We start from the raw sequence: 22,886 nt of genomic DNA, 5'->3' as shown, positions 1-22,886 counted from the left end.
ACGATAGCAAATTTCTATTTACAAAAAAATAAAGACGTTTTCATCTTTGAGCTTGTAGTCATGAAATCAATGCAGCCTACTCAATCACTGTTTATAGCTACTGTTTTACAGGCCTCCTGGGCCATATACAGCGTTCCTCACTGAGTTCCCTGAATTCCTATCGGACCTTCTCGTCACAGATAATATTCCAATTTTTGGTGACTTTAATATTCACATGGAAAAGTCCACAGACCCACTCAAAGGCGTTCGGAGCCATCATCAACAAAGTGGGTTTTGTCCACATGTCTCCTGACCTATTCACTGCCACAATCATACTCTGGACCTAGTTTTGTCCCATGGAATAAATGTTGTGGATCTTAATGTTTTTCCTCATAATCCTGGACTATCGGACCACCATTTTATTACATTTGCAACCGCAACACATAATCTGCTCAGACCCCAACCAAGGAGCATCAAAAGTCATGCTATAAATTCTCAGACAACCCAACGATTCCTTAATGCCCTTCCAGACTCCCTCTGCCTACGCAAGGACGTAATAGGACGTAATAGGACAAAAATCAGTTAAGCACCTAACTGAGGAACTCAATTTAACCTTGCGCAATACCCTAGATGCAGTCGCACCCCTAAAAACAAAAAACATTTGTCATAAGAAACTAGCTCCCTGGTATACAGAAAATACCTGAGCTCTGAAGCAAGCTTCCAGAAAATTGGAACGGAAATGGCGCCTTTTTATTTTTATTTTTATTTCACCTTTATTTAACCAGGTAGGCTAGTTGAGAACAAGTTCTCATTTACAACTGCGACCTGGCCAAGATAAAGCATAGCAGTGTGAGCATACAACAAAGAGTTACACATGGAGTAAACAATTAACAAGTCAATAACACAGTAGAAAACGAAGGGGGGGTCTATATACAATGTGTGCAAAAGGCATGAGGAGGTAGGCAAATAATTACAATTTTGCAGATTAACACTGGAGTGATAAAAGATCAGATGGTCATGTACAGGTAGAGATATTGGTGTGCAGAAGAGCAGAGAAGTAAATAAATAGAAACAGTACGGGGATGAGGTAGGTGAAAAGGGTGGGCTATTTACCAATAGACTATGTACAGCTGCAGCGATCGGTTAGCTGCTCAGATAGCTGATGTTTGAAGTTGGTGAGGGAGATAAAAGTCTCCAACTTCAGCGATTTTTGCAATTCGTTCCAGTCACAGGCAGCAGAGTACTGGAACGAAAGGCGGCCAAATGAGGTGTTGGCTTTAGGGATGATCAGTGAGATACACCTGCTGGAGCGCGTGCTACGGATGGGTGTTGCCATCGTGACCAGTGAGCTGAGATAAGGCGGAGCTTTACCTAGCATAGACTTGTAGATGACCTGGAGCCAGTGGGTCTGGCGACGAATATGTAGCGAGGGCCAGCCGACTAGAGCATACAAGTCGCAGTGGTGGGTAGTATAAGGTGCTTTAGTGACAAAACGGATGGCACTGTGATAGACTGCATCCAGTTTGCTGAGTAGAGTGTTGGAAGCCATTTTGTAGATGACATCGCCGAAGTCGAGGATCGGTAGGATAGTCAGTTTTACTAGGGTAAGCTTGGCGGCTTGAGTGAAGGAGGCTTTGTTGCGGAATAGAAAGCCGACTCTTGATTTGATTTTCGATTGGAGATGTTTGATATGAGTCTGGAAGGAGAGTTTGCAGTCTAGCCAGACACCTAGGTACTTATAGACGTCCACATATTCTAGGTCGGAACCATCCAGGGTGGTGATGCTAGTCGGGCATGCAGGTGCAGGCAGCGACCGGTTGAAAAGCATGCATTTGGTTTTACTAGCGTTTAAGAGCAGTTGGAGGCCACGGAAGGAGTGTTGTATGGCATTGAAGCTTGTTTGGAGGTTAGATAGCACAGTGTCCAAAGACGGGCCGAAAGTATATAGAATGGTGTCGTCTGCGTAGAGGTGGATCAGGGAATCGCCCGCAGCAAGAGCAACATCATTGATATACACAGAGAAAAGAGTCGGCCCGAGAATTGAACCCTGTGGCACCCCCATAGAGACTGCCAGAGGACCGGACAGCATGCCCTCCGATTTGACACACTGAACTCTGTCTGCAAAGTAATTGGTGAACCAGGCAAGGCAGTCATCCGAAAAACCGAGGCTACTGAGTCTGCCGATAAGAATATGGTGATTGACAGAGTCGAAAGCCTTGGCGAGGTCGATGAAGACGGCTGCACAGTACTGTCTTTTATCGATGGCGGTTATGATGTCGTTTAGTACCTTGAGTGTGGCTGAGGTGCACCCATGACCGGCTCGGAAACCAGATTGCACAGCGGAGAAGGTACGGTGGGATTCGAGATGGTCAGTGACCTGTTTGTTGACTTGGCTTTCGAAGACCTTAGATAGGCAGGGCAGGATGTGGGCTATACTCGGCCTTGTCTCAGGATGGTAAGTTGGTGGTTGAAGATATCCCTCTAGTGGTGTGGGTGCTGTGCTTTGGCAAAGTGGGTGGGGTTATATCCTGCCTATCATCGGATGGGGCCACAGTGTCTCCAGCACCCTCCTGTCTCAGCCTCCAGTATTTATGCTGCAGTAGTTTGTGTCGGGGGCTAGGGTCAATCTGCTATAGTTGGAGTATTTCTCCTGTCTTATCCGGTGTCCTGTGTGAATGTAAGTATGCTCTCTAATTCTCTCTTTCTTTCTCTCTCTCTGAGGACCTGAGCCCTAGGACAATGCCTCAGGACTAACTGGCATGATGACTCCTTGCGGTCCCCAGTCCACCTGGCCGTGCTGTTGCTCCAGTTGCAACTGTTCTGCCTGCGGCTATGGAACCCTGACCTGTTCACTGGACGTGCTACCTGTCCCAGAACTGCTGTTTTTAACTCTCTAGAGACAGCAGGAGCGGTAGAGATACTCTAAATGATAGGCTATGAAACACCAACTGACATTTACTCCTGAGGTGCTGACCTGTTGCACCTTCTGTGATTATTATTATTTGACCATGCTGGTCATTTATGAACATTTGAACATCTTGGCCATGTTCTTTTATAATTCCTCTCTAGGTTTCTTCCTAGGTTTTGGCCTATCTAGGGAGTTTTTCCTAGCCACCGTGCTTCTACACCTGCATTGCTTGCCATTTGGGGTTTAGGCTGGGTTTCTATACAGCACTTTGAGATTTCAGCTGATATAAGAAGGGCTATATTTTTGCGGGTCCTGTCTGGTCCAGCGACGGTGGGTTTGTGCCCATAGGTGACGTTGTTGCTGGTGATGTCTGGTGAGGACCTGTCTTACAACAGGCCTACAAGCCCTCAGTCCAGCCTCTCTCAGCCTCTCAGTGCATTCCTGGTGTAACTCGGGCAGTTGCTGTTGCCATCCTGTACCTGTCCCGTAGGTGTGATGTTCAGGTGTATCGATCCTCCGCAGGTGTTGTTACATGTGGTCTGCCACTGCGAGGACGATCAGCTCTCCATCCTGTCTCCCTGTAACGCTGTCTTAGGCATCTCACAGTACAGATATTGCAATTTATTGCCCTGGCCACATCTGCAGTCCTCATGCCTCCTTGCAGCATGCCCAAGGCACGTTCACGCAGATGAGCAGGGATCCTGGGCATCTTTCTTTTAGTATTTTTCAGTCAGTAGAAAGGCCTCTTTAGTGTCCTAAATGTTCATAACTGTGACCTTATTTGCCTACCGTCTGTAAGCTGTTCGTGTCTTAACGACCATTCCACAGGTGCATGTTCATTAATTGTTTATGGTTCATTGAACAAGCATGGGAAACAGTGTTTAACCTTTTGCATGTAGGGGGCAGTATTTTCATTTTTGGGCTAAACAACGTACCCATTTGAGACTGCCTATTTCTCAGCCCCAGAAAATAGAATATGCATATAATTGTCAGATTAGGATAGAAAACACTCTAAAGTTTCCAAAACTATAAAAATATTGTCTGTGAGTATAACAGAACTGATATTGCAGGCGAAAGCCTGAGGAAAATCCAATCAGGAAGTGCCTCTTATTTTGAAACCTCTCTGTTCCTATGCATGCCTATCCTCCATTTAAAGGGACGTCAACCAGATTCCCCTTTCTATGGCTTCCCTACGGTGTCAACAGTCTTTTGACATAGTTTCAGGCTTTTATTTTGAAAAGTGAGCGTGAAGGATCACATTGCGTAAGTGGATAGGTGGGGGCTCTCAGAGTGAGTTTTGCACAACTGAGTAAAGCGGCCATTGTTTCTCCCGCTGTTATTGAAAAAGCTACACACTCGGTTGATACATTATCGAATATACACTGCTCAAAAAAATAAAGGGAACACTTAAACAATACAATATAACTCCAAGTCAATCACACTTCTGTGAAATCAAACTGTCCACTTAGGAAGCAACACTGACAATAAATTTCACATGCTGTTGTGCAAATGGAATAGACAACAGGTGGAAATTATAGGCAATTAGCAAGACACCCCCAATAAAGGAGTGGTTCTGCAGGTGGGGACCACAGACTACTTCTCAGTTCCTATGCTTCCTGGCTGATGTTTTGGTTACTTTTGAATGCTGGCGAGTCTACAACCCACACAAGTGGCTCAGGTAGCACAGATCATCCAGAATGGCACATCAATGCGAGCTGTGGCAAGAAGGTTTGCTGTGTCTGTCAGCGTAGTGTCCAGAGCATGAAGGCGCTACCAGGAGACAGGCCAGTACATCAGGAGACGTGGAGGAGGCTGTAGGAGGGCAACAATCCAGCAGCAGGACCGCTATCTCCGCCTTTGTGCAAGGAGGAGCAGGAGGAGCACTGCTAGAGCCCTGCAAAATGACCTCCAGCAGGCCACAAATGTGCATGCGTCTGCTCAAACGGTCAGAAACAGACTCCATGAGGGTGGTATGAGGGCCCGACGTCCATCAGTGATTGTGTCAAGCAGCAGACTGGCAGCGATGGGGATCGCATCCTGACGAAGCCCCTGGGAAGGAGTGCTGTCTTGGTTGCTCTGGGTGTTGTCTACTAGAGGGCTGGGGTTCAAGTCCTTAAGCTTCGATCACACCGACAGCGTCATTGCATTTTGGTACACCAGAATTACATTAATTTCCAATGAAACGCTGCTTTTGCCTTGCGACATTGTGTTGCAGTGCATTCGGTGGGGTGCATATGTTGGATTTATTGAACGAATGCGTCAAACTATGTGTAGACGGCTTGACAGAAATGGTAGCAGAAGGTGAATGTTGAACTTTTGTTGCATACATATCCAGATGCTGCATACTATTTTGCACAATGACGCTGTTGATGTGTTCAAAGCGTTATTTCATCTCCTGAAGTTGTTTTCACCTTTCGGCTCTTATTTAGGTGTGTGTTTGTATAGCCGGATGGATAACTCGATTCAGTCAAAGTAGAAAGATTGAAGGACTCCCAGCTAGATGGAGATGCGCTCACCCACATATTCTGGTAAGTGAAGTTTTGGGGCTTTAAAAAAATTATTGCTCCCCCTTGTGTGAACTACCGCTAATACCGTATATCCCGGCAAGATGACACAGGCACTGTATGAAGGTATGGAAATCTGGATAAGACCCAACACTACAGGACAGACCTGATGAAGATCACCACTCAGGCAGAAAACCTCAGCAGCCTTAATCACAAGATGGCACGCACACACACCAAGCAGCACTTAAGAGGATCCTAAGAGGGGCCCAGCCAATAAATATAATGTATTAATAATCATATCAAATAAATCCAATGAATTTAAAAGAGTAATATTAATTCTCCCCTTATCTATTTTCCTGCCTCCTTGTCTTCTATGTGGTGATGTAAAAAACTTTACTAGTGATGGGAATTTCAAGTATTTTCAGTCTGCATTTGCAATATCCTTCAAGCCAGCGCCAAACAGCTCTGGGCTGAGACTGACATTAAAAGGTAATACCGTTTGATAGTTATAAACTGGTCTTTCTCCGCCTTGGGCCTCAAAATCCACACCCGAATGAAGCCTACATAACCTATTTTGGTTCACAAATCATTTCTAAGTACTTTTCTTTAGCACAAGATGTGACATGGGAGAGAGGGCACTGGATACAATGTACTGGATCATGAATGCGCCAGCATATTCGCAGAAAAACTTTTCTTATAGTATTCGTGGTCGCACATTCACTCAATATGATTAGGGTTCTAGCTGAGTGTGAAATCAAAACATATGCCGATGTTTGTCTAGATATCTTAGAAGAACCAACCTGTCCTCTGAATCCATCCGGCTGAGTGGCTCTCCGTCCGAGGATGACATTTCTACACTGGCTCTCCTCTTGTCCCCAACCGCAAGCTCCGCGCCTCCTGTGTTTGTTTTCTCTTCCGCAGACTCCGGGGCATCCTCACTGGTGGCTTTGCCTTTCACGCAACTCACTATAACAGGCAACTGGCGCTCTTCTCTCGGCTCTTCTGGTTTAATTTCATTTCCCGTATCGTCAAAAACATTATCACTGGTATCAACATCGTCCTCCGGGCCCAGGCTATCTTCCTCTGATTTGGCAAATTGGCATCCCACCACCACGTCATCATTCGCGTCCCTTGTTGCTGCTGCGACTGTTGTTGCCACTGTCACCACCACTACCGCTTCCGCTACCGCTCCGACAGCCACGGCCTCCTCCTCTGCAGCAGGTTTCGCATCCCCTACTTCTCCGTCTTGCACGCACTCCGCAATTTTCAGCGGTGCATCTACACAGCTATCACCCGCCTCATCTTTCACTGCTTCTGGATCTTGCTGCTTTTCCTTTTCGGTCTTTTCTGTAAGCATTTTGCTGTTTTCCTCGCTCAATACGGGAGTCTCCAACTCAGAAGCATCGGTAGCCATGTTTGCAGAACACCAATGGCTACGTTCACGATTTCCACAGCTATTGCTGTACTGCCCATCGTCATTTGTCGCACGACTGGCCTGGTGTACACATTGGACAGAAGCGTAGCGGGGCGGGGATAAATAGTGACGTCATATTCTCGCTCCTTGACAAATCACGTGTGTGAGAAATCACAACGGGTTTGCAAGGCTGCCTGCAGATATTTGAGATTAAACGGATAGGTCAATCGCCGATACATTGCACAATTGTATCTCAGTTGCAAATGTTTATAATCACGGGTCTAAAAACGGGTAGCAGTACGCCAATCCAGAGCTGTTTTATCTGTGACCACACGGGGGAGTCATTGCTCTAATTTTAAACCTTCTGTTCTAGGGGTTTCCTTTCAACTTCACCTTACTATACCAGTGACATTCCATTGTTATATGCCTTGTGCAAAAACGGCAAACATCTCATTTAAAATCTTATGGAAGCACATGCAGATTGTGATCACTTTTAAGACCTTCATAATGGTCTCCTGCAGCAGTTTTACCTCTTAGGCCACAACTTCAGCGTTGGTTTGAGATCCATTCAGTTGTTTATGGATCATCCAAGATCACCTGTGCCTGAGTTTCTTATTGTTCTCCAAGCAACTGGAAAGTAAAAAAAAAAAAAAAAACACTATCTGTGTGTAAAGGACTGCTTGTTTAGCGAGGACCACTTCCTCCCGATTCGCCCTTACCCGGCGTGAACTTGGGACCTCTGCACAACCACATTACTACTGTACACAAGCTTCTTAGCTACCACGCCACCTCAAAAGCTAGCTAACGAGGCGATGCAAGAGGGACACTTAAGGCTGAGAAGGAAGTTTCCAACATCCCCATGTGCTACATGTGCATATTTTGTTCCATATAATAGTGTATTGTCTAACAGCCCTCAGTTAGGATGGTTAGGTGTAAATACTAATCATTTTCAATACATCTCTATATGACAGAATAGTAACCACCACCAAAGACCACTGTGTAATATCAGAAACATTTAACATTATATACAACAGATCATATGCAAATGTTCATATCCCAACTCTAATAATAGCATTGTAGCTTGTTATGGATGTGCATTTGGAAAGAATTCAGACCCATTCCCTTTTTCCACATGTTGTTATGTCACACCCTTTTTCTAAAATGAAAAAATTAATTTAAACAATCTACACACAATACCCTATAACGACCATGTCATGTCTACAACTTGATTGGAGTCCACCTGTGGTAAATTCAATTGATTGTGCATGCTTTCGAAAGGCACACACCTGTCTATATAAGTTCCCACAGTTGACAGTGCATGTCAGAGCAAAAACATAGCCATGGAATTGGCTGTAGAGCTACGAGACAGGATTGTGTCGAGGCACAGATCTGGGAAAGGGTACCAAAATATTTCTGCAACACTGAAGGTCCCCAAGAACAGTGGCCTTCATAATTCTTAAATGGAAGAAGTTTGGAACTTCCAAGACCCTTCCAAGAGTTGGCCGCATGGCCAAACTGAGCAATTGGGGGAGAAGGGCCTTGGTCATGGAGGTGACCAAGAACCAATGGTCACTCTGACAGAGATCCAGATTTCCTCTTCGGAGATGGGAGAGCGTTCGAGAAGGACAACCACCAATCAAGCCTTTATGGTAGAGTGGCCAGATGGAAGCCACTCCTCAGTAAAAGGCACATGACAGCCCGCTTGGAGTTTGCCAAAAGGCACCTAAAGGACTCTTAGTCTGATGGTTTAACCAAGATTGAACTCTTTGGCCTGAATGCAAAGCGTCACGTCTGGAGGAAACCTGACACCATCCCAACAGTGAAGCATGGTGGTGGCAGCATCATGCTGTGGGGATGTTTTTCAGTGGCAGGGACTGGGAGACTAGTCATGCTCGAAGGAAAAATGAACGGAGCAAAGTACAGCGAGATCCTTGATGAAAACCTGCTCCAGAGCACTCAGGACCAGGTTCACTTTCCACCAGGACAACGGCCCGTAGCACACAGCCAAGACAACGCAGGAGTGGCTTCGGGACAAGTCTCTGAATGTCCTTGAGTGGCCCAGCCAGAGGTCAGACTTGAATCTGATCAAACATCTCTGGAGAGACCTGAAAATAGCTGTGCTATTTCATCCAACATGACAGAGCTTGAGAGGATCTGCAGAGAAGAATGGGAGACACTCCCCAAATACAGGTGTGCCAAGCTTGTAGCGTCATACCCAAGAAGACTCGAGACTGTAATTGCTGCCAAAGGTGCTTCAACAAAGTACTGAGTAAAGGGTCTGAATACTTATGTAAATTTCCTTTTTTTTCCTTCTTTTTAAAAAAACATTTGCAAACATTTCTGAAAACGTATTTTTGTTTTGTCATTATGGGGTATTGTGTGTAGATTGAGGGTAATTCTGGGATTAAACTAAAATGTAAACTCAATACGAACTCAAATATGAACTGAAATGCAATAAGAGTTATGAAACAACGCTGTGGAACTCTTAAACTATGAAAGAATCAATGGCATAACAGTGTGCCATCCTCATCACAGAAGGGTTCATATATTCTTGACACACACAAACTCCAAACAATATAAATTACGACAATGAAACGAACTACTCTAACAGCAAACAACAGTATCGATGTCTTATTATTGTGTTTTTTGTTGCAAAGTTGTGATCCCATGGGGCGAGGGAGAGGGGAGATTGTGGTGGTGATGACATCAAAGGGTGATGACATCACAGGAAGTGACGCCATGGCACAGGAGGATGTGATGTCACAGTGAGGCATAGATTGACAGACAGCATATAAGGCCCAGCTCATTGCGTGGTCCAACTATCTGTCTGTCGAGTACAGTTCTCTTGGTCTACACTTTGTGCTGGGTGTATCATGTCCTTGTGTAGAGGTCTTCTTTACAGCAAACAGGAGCCTCCTCATCTCTGTGTCACATCTCTCACCTGTAGGTCTTCACTGAAGCCAGGGACTGGGCTAAAATGAGAGGGAGAGAATAAAAAGAGCTAAATAAAAATTGTGTGAGAGAGAGAGACAGGTCAGACAGAGAGAGAGAAAAGTTGGAAAGATTTATGTCAAAAATGTTGACAGCAATTGAAAGCCTGAGAGGCGGCAAGTGTAAAGAGAGTCTGAACAGAGAGGAGAGACTGTGTAGTGATGGAGGCTCTTACGGGCAATCCTACACACAATTACTGATGCCACTCCTATTACACACACATGAAGTGGGACCCATCAGTGAGCTGGGGTGGTGGTTGTGTGTTAGGAGGTGGAGATGAGGAAGGTTGGGGCTCAGGAAGCGGTGAGGAGGAGGACAAGCTGTGCACTGCAAACCACACAGGACGCACGTGGACCATACACACATGATCACACACACAATGGCAAAAACAAACAAGTTGCAGGAAGTTAATGAATGATAAAACAAGTGAAGGAAATACATTTGATCTAAATCAAATGAATACTGTTATTAGTATGATGATCATGGATCGCTTATTATGAAAAGAACTGGACAGATTAAAGAGGATTGCAATCATTTGTGATTCAAAGGTCTATTCTCCACCATCTTTGTCACTTAGTTTAGTTGGTCCTGCTCTACCTCCTCCCATACTCCATACTGTCATGTGCTGTACTGTACCTGCGACCAGCTTGCTGCGTTTGGAAGCCTCAGCAGCCAGTTCATAGGAGATGTTGATCATCTTCTCCTGCTCTTGAGCTGTAGCCTCCTCCTCAGGGCTCAGCACCCCACTTGGGGGTGAGAGCACATTCTGCATACTGGGCAGACATATGGCATTTAGCAGACTGTTTTATCCAAAGGGACAAAGTATAGTGAGTACATGTGAGTTTGATCTCGCCAGGGATTGAACCCACAGCCACAACCTTCCCCATTTTACCAAGAACTGAGACACACAGGACCTTGTTTGTTACGCACACACTTCAAATTGGTTAATTTCTTGTGTCTGATATTTAGAATGTAGAATGTAGCTAATGGAAATAGCATGGTTTTTCTATGCACTGATCTGCACTGACCAGGAAGGAAGCATGTGTGGTGGCGACTCATTTTGATCCTGCCTGTCCTGATATCCAGCTATTCCGGAGAGAGCACTAGTTACACCGAACTCTCTTTCTACACTGTATATAGTATTTGCTGTGTACCCTGCAAACATCAACCCTGACCAGCTGTAATAAATGACCTTACACAGGGTGATTCAGATACCTGGGAAAGATAAGTAGATGTGGTTGAGTCATAGGTCACGTTTCTTTACCACAGTAATACCCTTTTGAAACTACTGAGCCAAGCTGAGCCAAACTGTACTGTATTGGTCTGAATGCACATCCACCATAGTACCTGCAACCAAACTGTCAAGGACAAAGCGAAAAGTACCTGTTTTTGGCGATGAGGGCTTTAATACGGTCCACCTTCTTCTGTTTTCCAGCCTCCTGCTCTGGGCTGAGAGCCTCCTCTGGATCTGACTCTACATAACGCTCTGGAATCAACACCTTCTCAGGGACTGACAACTAGAGAGAGGGAGAGAGAGAGAAAATGGGATGGTGTTAGAGATCTGATACACCAGATGATAATGACAGACACTACGTCCTGTTCAAATTTCCTCTCTGCCCCTTCCCCTTGGCCGTAACCCTTCAATAGGAGGTAGATCTGTTAGGTTGAAGCGATATGGTGTAAGCTCCACCACTACACTGCTTATACCAATCCAAACGATTCAGATCTACAGATCTTAGAGCCAAGGGGAAGGGAATGATTTGGGACCAGGTGACAGACATTAATGCCCCCCCTTTCCTACCTCTCTGTCCATGTTGTAGTGGTCAGTGTGCGAGGCCTCTTTGAGTCGTGCTATTTCCTCGGCAGGTGTCTCCTGCTCTCTGAACACTTCCTGTTCTCTGAGTGACGCCTCCAGCTCCAGGATGTCACTGCTCATCACCTCGTCACGCTGACGACAGTTCTGGAACACAACATATGACTCTTAATTGTAAATTCTACCTATTACAGGAAATTAACTGAGCCCTGGGTTCTTTTCATTAAACCTCTACAGGATCGGTGGGACGCGTGGGACGTTTGTGCTAACGTAGGATAATGTGATTAGCATGAGCCAGAGAGCGTCAGCGAGTCGAAGGAGGAACTCGATGAAAGATTCAGGAGAGAGGTGGTGGCGATGAGAGTGCTGCAGTATGGCCGTGCTGAGGAGCGTGACACCAGTTCAGTGTCATCTGCACCGGTTTCACGCATCTGGCCTCCAGTTCGCCTCCCCAGTCCGGTACATCCTGTGTTTCCTCCACGTACTCGCCTTGAAGTGTGTGTCACCGTTCCGGTACAATTTGTGCCGGAACTGAATATTCTGCCTGTTACTGTATGAGGACTGGATATTCTGCCTGTTACTCCATGAGGACTGGATATTCTGCCTGTTACTGTGTGAGGACTGAATTTTCTGCCTGTTACTGTATGAGGACTGAATATTCTGCCTGTTACTCTATGAGGACTGGCCCTACGCACCAGGTCTCCAGTGTGCCTCCACAGCCCAGTACGTCCTGCGCCAGCTCTCCGCACTCGCCGTGCGAAGTGTGTCATTGTTCCGGTACAATTTGTGCTGGTTCTACGCACCAGGTCTCCAGTGCGCCTCCACAGCCCAATACGTTTAGAGACGGTCCACGGTCCGGAACCTACTGCAACGGTCCAGAACCTCCAGCTCCATGTCAGGAGCCCTTCTCTGCGCCGATGCCCAGTCCAGGCACCGTGTCCAGTCCTGCTCCATGGCAGGAGCCTTCCTCGGCGCCGATGCCCAGTCCGAGCACAGCGTCCAGTCCAGCTCCATGGCAGGAGCCCTTCTCTGCGCCGATGCCCAGTCCAGGCACGGCGTCCAGTCTCGCTCCATGGCAGGAGCCTTCCACTGCGTTGATGTCCAGTCCAGGCATTGCGTCCAGTCCCGCTCCAAGGCCGGAGCCTTCCTCTGCGCCGGTGCCCAGTCCAGACACGGCGTCCGGTCCCGCTCCATGGCAGGAGCCTTCCTCTGCGCCGATGTCCAGTCCAGGCATGGTGTCCGGTCCTGCTCCATGGGAGGAGCCTTCTTCGGCGCCGGGGCCCAGTCTGGGTGCGGCGTACAACCCAGCTCCATGACCTGGGCCCTCCTCTGTGCCGATTCCCAGTCCGGGCACGGCTTCTACCCGGAACCATGGCCGGACCCGTGGTCTGGGCGGGGGCAAAGTCCCGCACCAGAGCCTCCACCGATGCTGGCGAAACCACGAAGGGAGTGGGTACTTCGCCCCGCACCGGAGCCGCCACCGACGCCCCCCCGGCGTCCTACAATGTGATCTTCTGGATTTTGTTTTCTCATTTTGTCTGTCATAGTTGAAGTGTACCTATGATGAAAATTACAGGCCTCTCATCTTTTTAAGTGGGAGAACTTGCACAATTGGTGGCTGACTAAATACTTTTTTGCCACACTGTATGTATGCTTATATTGTGCTCTGGTGTGCATCCTTGTGCGTCTACCTACCTGTAGGCTATGGAAGGGGTTCTCTTTGGTGAACGAGGTGCTTCGTGAGGGTGTTGGTGTGTTACTGTGACTGTGTGGATGGCTGTGTGTGTTGTTGTCCTGCAGGCCTAGCTGTCCCTGCTGTGGGCTGTTGATCACCATGATGTGAAGCCCCTTCGTCTTCTCTCTTAGTGCCCACTGTTGGTGTTTCCTGATTCTCTCCAGCTGCTCCTCTACACTCATCCTGGGCCTGCCACTCTCCTTCTCCACAGGCCCACCACACAGCTGGTCTACTGCACTGCGGGGACGCTCCTAGAGGGGAACAGAAAATTGGTTAGAGAAGGACACAACATACATGTAAGAAACTCACATGGACGCATATTATACGATACACAGTAAGGTTGCTCCTTTGGAGAGTGAATAAAGAGGCACTCACAGTAGGACACAGCACAGCACATGGCACACATAGGTACGAGCGCACACACACATACACTAATGTGACATTAATGCCTGCCAACCCTATGTCACCGATGAGCGCTGTCCCAAGAGCACAACAAGATACATGGATACAGTGGATTTAAGTTCAACACTGTGAAGTGTATGCATGCATGCATGACTGTAACATTTCTAAATGGCATTAGGAACACCAGCTCTTTCCATGACAGACTGACCATGTGAATCCAGGTGAAAGCTATGATCTCTTATTAATGTCACCTGTTAAATCCACTTCAATTAGTGTAGGTGAAGGGGAGGAGACCAGTTAAAGAAGGATTTTTAAGCTTTGAGATAATTGAGACATGGATTGCGTATGTGTGCCATTCAGAGGGTGAATGGGCAAGACAAAATATTTAAGTGCCTTTCAACAGGGTATGTTAGAGGTGCCAGGTGCACTGGTTTGAGTATGTAAAGAACTGCAACGTTGCAGAGATTTAAAGCTCAACAGTTTTCCGTGTGAATGGAGCAGGGGGGGATAGCTGTCGTTTTATGGGCTCAAAACCAACTGTGCTATTTTTTTAGTTTTTACACGTTTGTTTGTAACTTATTTTTGTCCTTATTTTGCACATAATGTTGCTGCTACCGTCTCTTCTGACCAAAAATAACTTCTGGACATCAGAACAGCGATTACTGTGAGAAGATTCTGTTCTTTAACTAGTCCGACGCGAAGGATATACTGCTTTCTCGGGAACGGGCCCGAACCACCTCCATTTGCGTGAAGAAAAGATAGAGAAAAGGGGGGAGGAGGTCGGGCTGCCTTCTGAGAATTCGTAGGCAAGTGAGTAAACCTCCACTACCATCCGTTCTATTGGCCAACGTGCAATCATTGGAAAATAAAATGGATGATATATGACTATACTACCAACAGGACATAAAAAAATGTAATATATTATGTTTCACAAGTCTTGGCTGAACGACAACACAAATAATATAGAGCTGGTGGGATTTTTCATGCATCGGCAGGACAGACAAGCTACGTTTGGTAAGACGAGGGGCAGGGGTGTGTGTCTATTTGTCAGTAACAGCTGGTGCACAATGTCTAATATTAAAGAAGTATTGATGACTGATTGACAATGAGGCATAGGGAGGAAGTCAGACACTGCCAGGACAACAACCTCTCCCTCAATGTGAGAAAGACAAAGGAGCTAATTGTGGACTACAGGAAAAGGAGGGCCGACAGGCCCCCATTAACATCGATGGGGCTGTAGTGGAGCAGGTCAAGAGTTTCAAGTTCCTTGGTGTCCACATCATCAAAGAACGTTCATGGTCCAAACACACCAAGACAGTAGTGAAGAAGGCACAGCAACACATTTTCTCCCTCAGGACACTGAAAAGATTTGTCATGGGTCCCCAGATCCTCAAAGTTATACAGCTGCACCATCGAGAGCATTTTGACCGGTTGCATCACCGCCAGGAATGGCAACTGCTCGCCATCTGACCGTAAGGCGCTACAGAGGGTAGTGCATACAGCCGGGGCCAAGTGCTTCCTGCCATCCAGGACCTATATATTAGGCAGTGTCAGAGGAAAGCCCCAAAGATTGTCTAAGACAATCCAGTCACCCAAGTCATAGACTGTTCTCTCTGCTACCGAAAGGCAAGCTGTACCGAAGAACCAAGTCTAAGACCAAAAGGCTCCTTACCAGCTTCTACCTCCAAGCCATAAGATTGCTGGACAATTTACATTGACCCCACCATTTGTTTTTACACTGCTGCTACTCACTGTTTATTATCTATGCATAGTCACTTTACCCCTACCTACATATACAAATGACCCCGAATAACCTGTACCCCCGCACATTGACTCGTTACCGATACCCCCTGTAGTTAGTTAGTGTTATTTTAATGTGTTAATTTATATCATTTTTTACTTAATACAATATTGACCAAATAAATGTAACTCTTTCTTGAACTGCATTGTTGGTTAAGGGCATTTAAGTAAGCATTTCATGTTAAGGTCTACACCTGTTGTATTCTGCGCATGTGACAAATAAAGTTTGATTTGATTAAGAATGGTCCACCACCAAAAGGACATCCAGCCAACTTGACACAACTGTGGGAAGCATTGGAGTCAACATGGGCCAGCCATCACTGTGGAACGCATTCAATACCTTGTAGAGTCCTTGCCCTGACGGATTGAAGCTGTTTTGAGGGCAAAAGGGGGTGCAACTCAATATTAGGAAGGTGTTCCTAATGTTTAGTACATTATACAGTACCAGTCAAAAGTTTGGACACACCTTCTCATTCAAGGCGTCAAAACTATGAAATAACACAAATGGAATCATGTAGTAACCAAAAAAGTGCTAAACAAATCAATATATATGTTAGATTCTCCAAAGTAGCCACCCTTTGCCTTCATGACAGCTCTGACACACTCTTGACATTCTATCAACCACCTTCACCTGGAATGCTTTTCCAACAGTCTTGAAAGAGTTCCCACATATGCTGAGCAAGGGTGGCTACTTTGGGGAATCTAAAATATATTTTGATTTGTTTAACACTTTTTTTTAGTTACTACATGATTCCATATGTGTTATTTCATAGTTTGATGTCTTCACCATTATTCTACAATGTATAAATTAGTAAAAAATAATGAAAAACCCTGGAATGAGTGTCCAAACCTTTGACTGGTACTGTTTATTATAAGTCTATCCCGACTGGGCAAAATGTGTGATTTTGATTTACCCGTTTCCAGTGTGCCTGCCGAGTAGAGATTCTCTCTCCAAAAATTGCACCTTTTTGTGGACAAAGTAACAAGGCTGATGCGCATCGCAAGCTGCTCCAAGGAAGTGGACAGTTTTGACTTCCCAACAGCAGCGGCTCACTTTGAGCAGGCCACGGTCTGCCCCAAACAAGTAATCTAGAGGTGAATTATTGAGTTTGTAGACAGCCATGTTTAGTTATTTATGAATTAAAATGTTCTTGCCAAGGCTAAATTAAATTAGAAAGGCATAGACTGCATTTGAAAACAGCTGTGTTTTATGAATTAATTCAAATGTTCATACAAATAGCCTAAAACAGGTTGTACAACTACAAGCACATACCACACCCCCCTTGCCAATAACAAAAAAACGAACTCATGCACATCATACAGTAATACACATGCATACAGCGCAACCGATATGGGATTATTTTAACCGATACGTTTCTTATTTTACAGTGGAAATATTCACAGACAACCAATATTTTATTATTATAGCTGGAATGAAAACAATAATCTGTATGGATTGTGCTTAAAACAGAAAGATGATTTCTTAAATTAGAGGAAATAACATTAATATAAACATTGCATAAAATTTAGGAGCACCTGAAATATGCTCTAGTGAAAGGATGATGAATTGCACTGATTCCAACCCAAAATTTGCCTAGGCTCTGAAGACTGAGCTGCCTCATTCTCTGCAGCTGGAAAACAACGACATAGGACATTTTCTATGTATTGGTATTTGTTGATTGTAGGGCTGTAGCCAAGGAATTTCTGGTAGTTGTCACTTGAAAAGAAAAACATCCATCACAAAATTTGCCACTGGACCATCGCTGCCTCTAGCCCCAAGCATTGTGTCAGTGAACTGTCCCTGCTATTCTGGGATACTTGGGTGTCCCTACCCCATTGAAGTTGAAATTTGGTTACGGTAAGAGTTAGGATTCAGGTTAGTTACGGGTTATGGTTAGGGTAAGGGTTAGGGTTTAGTGTAGGGACGTCTCAAGGATTCTAGGGAGCACTAAACCTCAGTGAACGCCGTCAAGTACTCTGATACAGCTAGTTAGTTGGCTAGCCAGCACGCATCATAGAAATGGGGGTGGCAAAATGTGAATTTGGACCATTCCCTGACAAATGACAACCCATACATCAAAACGTAGCAGTGTTACTTTGTAACATGCTTTGTTTTTTGTGTCTCTGAAATGTTTGAATAACAGAGCTTGACGAATAACATTATTCGTTATTTGCATATAACACACCAGATTTGTATGGGTTTACCTTCAGGACGAGTCCCCTGTGACACTTGTGGGGGTCATAGAGCAAAACAGAGAACAGCATCCAGTTCATATTATACTAAACAAAATTATAAACGCAAAATGCAACAATTTCAAAGATTTTGCTGAGTTACAGTTCATATAAGGAAATCAGTCAATTGAAATTCATTAATTAGGCCCTAAACTATAGATTTCACATGACTGGGCAGGGGCGCAGCCATGTGTGGGCCTGGGCCACCTACTTGGGAGCCAGCAAGTCCCACTGAGGAGCCAGGCCCAGCCAATCAGAACACGTTTTTCACTACAAAAGGGCTTTATTACAGACAGAAATAATTCTGAGCATTTCTGCTTCACCCTCCCTCCCACCTGATGATCCCCGCAGGTGAAGAAGCCGGATGTGGAGGTCTTGGGCTGGCGTTGTTATACGTGGTCTGAAGTTGTGAGGCCAGCAAATTCTTTAGAACGACGTTGGTAGAGAAATTAACATTCAATTCTTTGGCAACAGCTCTGGTGGACATTCCTGAAATAACATAAAATTGCACACTCCCTAAAAACTTGAGACGTCCGTGGCATTGTGTTGTTTGACAAAACTGCCTATTTTAGAGTGGTCTTTGATTGTGCCCAGCACAAGGTGCACCTGTATAATAATCAGCTTCTTGATATGCACATCTGTCAGGTGGATGGATAAACTTGACAAAGGATAAAATGTTCACTAACCGGGATGTAAACAAATGTGTACACAAAATTTGAGGGCAATAAGCTATTTGTGCATATGGAATGGCCGATTAATTAAGGCCGATTTCAAGTTTTCATAACAATCGGAAATCGGTATTATTATATTTTGATTATTATTTATTTTTTATACCTTTACAAGTCAGTTAAGAACACATTCTTATTTTCAATGATGGCCTAGGAACGGTGGGTTAACAGTCTCGCTCAGGGGCAGAATGACAGATTTTCACCTTGTCAGCTCGGGGGATCCAATCTTGCAACCTTACAGTTAACTAGTCCAACGCAATAACGACCTGCCTCTCGCTCGTTGCACTCCACAAGGAGCCTGCCTGTTACGCGAATGCAGTAAGCCAAGGTAAGTTGCTAGCTAGCATTGAACGTATCTTATAAAAAACAATCAATAGTTAACTACAAATATGATCTAGCTTGTCCTGCGTTGTATATAATCTGACTGAGCATACAAGCATCTAAGTATCTGACTGAGCGGTGGAAGGCAGAAGCAGGCGCGTAAACAATCAAACAGCACTTTCGAGAGTTTTGCCAGCAGCTCTTCATGTGCGTCAAGCATTGCGCTGTTTATGACTTCAAGCCTATCAACTCCCGAGATGAGGCTGGTTAGCTAGTTAGCGTGTGCTAATAGCGTTTCAAACGTCACTCGCTCTGAGCCTTCTAGTAGTTGTTCCCCTTGCTCTGCATGGGAAACGCTGCATCGAGGGTGGCTGTTGTCGTTGTGTTGCTGGTTCGAGCCCAAGGAGGAACGAGGAGAGGGACAGAAGCTATACTGTTACACTGGCAATACTAAAGTGCCTATAAGAACATTAATAGTCAAAGGTTCATGAAATACAAATGGTATAGAGGGAAATAGTCCTATAATTCCTATAATACCTACAACCTAAAATTTATTACCTGGGAATATTGAAGACTCATGTTAAAAGGAACCACCATATGTTCTCATGTTCTGAGCAAGGAACTGAAACGTTAGCTTTCTTACATAGGACATATTGCACTTTTACTTTCTTCTCCAACACTTTGTTTTTGCATTATTTAAACCAAATTGAACATGTTTCATTATTTACTTGAGGCTAAATTGATTTTATTGATGTATTATATTAAGTTAAATTAAGTGTTCATTCAGTATTGTTGTAATTGTCATTATTACAAATACATTTTAAAAAATTGCCCGATTTAATCGGTATCGGTGTTGAAAAATCATAATCGGTCGACCTCTAGTTTCTATTATAAAATACTTTTATTTTGAAATAAAATGATACCTGAGTACAGTACCAGTCAAACGTTTAGACATAACTACTAATTTCAGGGTTTATCTAAAAAAAAATACTATTTCTACATTGTGGAATTATAGTGAAGACATCAAAACTATGAAATAACACATATGGAATCATGTAGTAACCAAAACAGTGATAAACATATCAAAATATATTTTAGATTTTAGATTCTTTAAAGTAGACACCCTTTGCCTTGATGACAGCTTTGCACACTCTTGGCATTCTCTCAACCAGCTTCACCTGGCTGCTTTTCCTTCACTCTGCGGTAGGACTCATCCCAAACCATTTCAATTGGGTTGGTGTTGGGTGACGGGTGACTGTGGAGGCCAGGTCATCCTGTTGAAAAACAAATTATAGTCCCACTAAGCGCAAACCACATGGGATGCTGTGGCAGCCATGCTGCTTAAGTGTGCTTACATTCTAAATAAATCACAGACATTGTCACTAGCGAAGCACCGCCACACCATCACACCTCCTCCATGCTTCACGGTGGGAACCACACATGCAGAGATCATCCGTTCACCTAGTCTGCGTCTCACAAAGACATGGCGGTTGGAACCAAAAATCTCCAATTTGGACTCATCAGACCAAAGGACAGATTTCCACCGGTCTAATGTCCATTGCTCGTGTTTCTTGGCCCAAGCAAGTCTCTTCTTCTTATTGGCGTCCTTTTGTAGTGGTTTCATTGCAGAAATTCAACCATGAAGGCCTGATACACGCGGTCTCCTCTGAACAGTTGACGTTGAGATGTGTCTGTTACTTTGGGCTGCAATATCTGAGGCTGGTAACTCTAACTTATCCTCTGCAGCAGAGGAAATTCTGGGTCTTCCTTTCCTGTGGCTGTCCTCATGAGAGCCAGTTTCATCATAGTTCTTGATGGTTTTTGCGACAGCACTTAAAGACATTTTCCGGAGTGACTGACCTTCATGTCTTAAAGTAATAATGGACTGTAGTTTCTCTTTGCTTATTTGAGCTGTTCTTGCCATAATATGGACTTGGTATTTTACCAAATTCTGTATACCAATCCTAACTTGTCACAACACAACTAATTGGCCACAAATTAACTTTTGACAATGCACACCTGTCAATTTGAAATGCATTCCAGTTGACTATCTTCTGAAGCTGGTTGAGAGAATGCCAAGAGTGTGCAAAGCTGTCATCATGGCAAAGGGTGGCTACTTTGAAGACCCTAAAATCTAAAATATATTTTGATTTAACTATATTTTGGTTACTACATGATTCCATGTGTGTTATTTCATAGTGTTGATGTCTTCACTATTCTACAATGTAGAAAATAGTAAAAATAAAGAAACCCTTGAATGAGTAGGTGTGTCCAAACTTTCAAGTGGTACTGTATGTGTGTGTAATTTTGTCACATGCCTATGGGTTCCTGTGAGTGCATGCGTGTGTTTGTAATACATGTTGAGTGTGTACGTGTGGGTATATAACAGTATGTTTTTTTGCAGCACTTTTATGAAATTATTAATGAATGTTCCAGTACCATTCATCATATCATTCATACCACCTTAAACATCAATCATATGTAATCTTCAAAACAAAAGCCCTGATTTTATTACAGTATTAGAAGTTCATTTATAGTAGAAATACCTGGTTGGATTGAGTTGGAACGTTGCTGGTGTTACTAACTGGGTTAGTTCTGTACAGCAAAATACTTTGATTGCCTCTGCTGGGCTTATGCCAAGGTATAAGCTTGCGGAGCTAATGCAAGTCTTCAGGTTTCAGGCAAGTTTACACAACATGTTAATTTGACACCAATTTCCCTGTTGCCATCCAGATTTGAAATTATTCAAAAACTTTGAGCGATTGGCTTGAACTTTCCAGGAGTGTCAGATTGATGATTTTTGCATTTTTTGGGACTACTACTACTATGTCCATCAAAAGAAAATAATACATGAAGACATTGATTTTGGTATGTTATTGCATGATCGGTTGAAGTTATTATGTTATTCATCACGAAAGTTGCTACTGAACTGATAATGTAATAACCAACGGATAACATTATAATAAGCTATGTGTGTGTGTGTGTGTGTGACTGTGCATGTATGTACATTTCAATGTTAGCTTGTGAGTGTCTCTATGTATGAGTATTCCTGTAGTATGTGCATGAGTTTGTTTGTGTTGTAATTGTCAGTGGGCGTTGGTATGTGCATATAAATTGAGGGAAGCAGTACATAAAAACATGTTCTTAGATGATTGGTTGAAGTTATTACATCATTTATTTAAAAAAGTTGTTACTAACCGGTTAATGTAATAACCACCGGTAAATGTAATAATAATAACTTTTTCTGCTAAATGTAATAAGTTGTGTAACATTCAACATTTTATTATGTTTACCGGCAAGTTATTACATTCACTATGTTTATTACATTAGCAATAGAAAAGTTATGACTTTTACCAGTGTTATTACATTTACTATTGTTACAACGTGCTTTCTAAGCAGAACTATAGTGACTACCCACCTTTTAAATTAACATGCCCCTGCGGGGCTTGATATTCAGGTAAATGTTCCAGTGGCACACCGGGAAAGCGAATGATGCATGCATCATTTAAATGTTATCTTTCATTTGTGGGTAAGCAAGATATTGAATGGTTCTGGATTGTGGATTGTTAAACCTACAGTGGGGCAAAAAAGTATTTAGTCAGCCACCAATTGTGCAAGTTCTCCCACGTAAAAAGATGAGAGAGGCCTGTAATTTTCATCATAGGTACACTTCAACTATGACAAACAAAATGAGAAAAAAAATCCAGAAAATCACATTGTAGGATTTTTAATGAATTTATTTGCAAATTATGGTGGAAAATACGTTTTTGATCAATAACAAAAGTGTATCTCAATACTTTGTTATATACCCTTTGTTGGCAATGACAGAGGTCAAACATTTTCTGTAAGTCTTCACAAGGTTTTCACACACTGTTGCTGGTATTTTGGCCCATACCTCCATGCAGATCTCCTCTAGAGCAGTGATGTTTTGGGGCTGTTGCTGGGCAACACGGACTTTCAACTCCCTCCAAAGATTTTCTATGGGGTTGATATCTGGAGACTGGCTAGGCCACTCCCTAGGCCACTCCAGGACCTTGAAATGCTTCTTACGAAGCCACT

General features: G+C 44.1%; 2 protein-coding genes across 12 annotated transcripts in view; both read right to left on the bottom strand.

Annotated features, from left to right (window-relative positions):
• Positions 1-6,907, bottom strand: part of LOC109889701 (zinc finger protein aebp2) — a 58,270-nt gene extending 51,363 nt beyond the window's left edge. For 2 of the 4 annotated variants that reach the window (XM_031823240.1, XM_020481321.2), the window contains exon 1: positions 6,192-6,907. In XM_031823240.1, the coding sequence (XP_031679100.1) occupies positions 6,192-6,805 (614 nt within the window). In that variant the 5' untranslated portion in view covers positions 6,806-6,907. The remainder of the gene's footprint in view (positions 1-6,191) is intronic. The other 2 variants (XM_031823239.1, XM_020481322.2) reach the window with 2 other exon arrangements.
• Positions 6,908-7,805: 898 nt separating this feature from the next.
• Positions 7,806-22,886, bottom strand: part of LOC109889700 (pleckstrin homology domain-containing family A member 5) — a 107,864-nt gene continuing 92,783 nt past the window's right edge. For 4 of the 8 annotated variants that reach the window (XM_031823232.1, XM_031823235.1, XM_031823233.1 and 1 more), the window contains 6 exons: positions 13,305-13,595; positions 11,598-11,756; positions 11,180-11,313; positions 10,433-10,569; positions 9,972-10,116; positions 7,806-9,777 (listed from right to left, as the gene is read on the bottom strand). In XM_031823232.1, the coding sequence (XP_031679092.1) occupies positions 9,980-10,116; positions 10,433-10,569; positions 11,180-11,313; positions 11,598-11,756; positions 13,305-13,595 (858 nt within the window). In that variant the 3' untranslated portion in view covers positions 7,806-9,777; positions 9,972-9,979. Of the gene's footprint in view, positions 9,778-9,971; positions 10,124-10,432; positions 10,570-11,179; positions 11,314-11,597; positions 11,757-13,304; positions 13,596-22,886 lie in introns of all 8 variants that reach the window. The other 4 variants (XM_031823234.1, XM_031823236.1, XM_031823238.1 and 1 more) reach the window with 4 other exon arrangements.

This window comes from Oncorhynchus kisutch, linkage group LG4 (assembly GCF_002021735.2).
Source record: "Oncorhynchus kisutch isolate 150728-3 linkage group LG4, Okis_V2, whole genome shotgun sequence".
Classification (NCBI taxonomy): Eukaryota; Metazoa; Chordata; class Actinopteri; order Salmoniformes; family Salmonidae; genus Oncorhynchus; species Oncorhynchus kisutch.
Note: the sequence above shows the minus strand (reverse complement) of the source record. Positions and strands in the feature narration are given on the sequence as shown.